Raw genomic sequence first — 846 nt, 5'->3', positions numbered from 1 at the left:
TTTAAGACAAAACAGAATCTAGCATAAATCAAGGAAACCCAGTCATACTTCAGGTCCTTCTCCTCCAGGAACCAGCTGCATAAGAGGAAAAAGAGTTTATTAATAACACCCCCGCCATGTCATCTAAACCCCTACTAAGAATTCATCAACACCAAAAGCCACCTTTACCTCTTTCCCCCTCCCTCACATTCCCATTTTTCCAGATATCTGTTTATAATTCCCAACATCATCAATTAATATTTCAACGATGATTCATGACAAAATAAAAGAATAAAAAGCCCAAGCAAACTAATCTTTAAGCCCAATGCCTCTTCAATAGCTCAGCTTTAGGGCCCTGACCACAGAGAATCCCCTTCCCATTTTAAGCACCACTGGGCCATGATCATTTAGTCATGCAAGCAGCATTTCAAGTTAGTTCTGTAATCACGCCCCACAAAAATAGGCTAGCATCTAAATAAAACACCTTTAATGGTCTTACCATTGTTATATTATTTCCATTTAGCAAAATCTGATCTAATTTAGTAATTCTTCTTCCTTCTGGTGTAATTTCACTAAATGAACAGATAAAATAGAAGAGTCAAGATAAACAGTGGTAATCAAAGCTAACATTTCAGAAACACTTTCCCTCCCTAAAAAGGTTATTCTTGTATAGAAATCCATGTGAGGTCAGGCAATTCTACCAACAATTTTCAGAGACAAAGGATATTCACCCGCTAATGTACATTCTTCATCAAAGGCAATAGAGTAGACTGATGGCCTAAGATCTACATCCACCAAACTAATCTTCATTAAAAAAAACTGAAACTTGCCAAGAGCAAATATGAAATGAAATGTTTAGCAGCCTCA

General features: G+C 36.8%; 1 protein-coding gene across 1 annotated transcript in view; it reads right to left on the bottom strand.

Annotated features, from left to right (window-relative positions):
• Positions 1 to 42: 42 nt before the first annotated feature.
• Positions 43 to 846, bottom strand: part of LSM5 (LSM5 homolog, U6 small nuclear RNA associated (S. cerevisiae)) — an 8,710-nt gene continuing 7,906 nt past the window's right edge. Inside the window, exons 2-3 of the mRNA XM_012638758.1 lie at positions 479 to 551; positions 43 to 75 (exon numbers count right to left, since the gene is read on the bottom strand). Coding sequence (XP_012494212.1) covers positions 43 to 75; positions 479 to 551 — 106 coding nt within the window. The remainder of the gene's footprint in view (positions 76 to 478; positions 552 to 846) is intronic.

This window comes from Propithecus coquereli, unplaced genomic scaffold, assembly GCF_000956105.1.
Source record: "Propithecus coquereli isolate 6110/MARCELLA unplaced genomic scaffold, Pcoq_1.0 Scaffold134, whole genome shotgun sequence".
NCBI lineage: Eukaryota > Metazoa > Chordata > Mammalia > Primates > Indriidae > Propithecus > Propithecus coquereli.
Note: the sequence above shows the minus strand (reverse complement) of the source record. Positions and strands in the feature narration are given on the sequence as shown.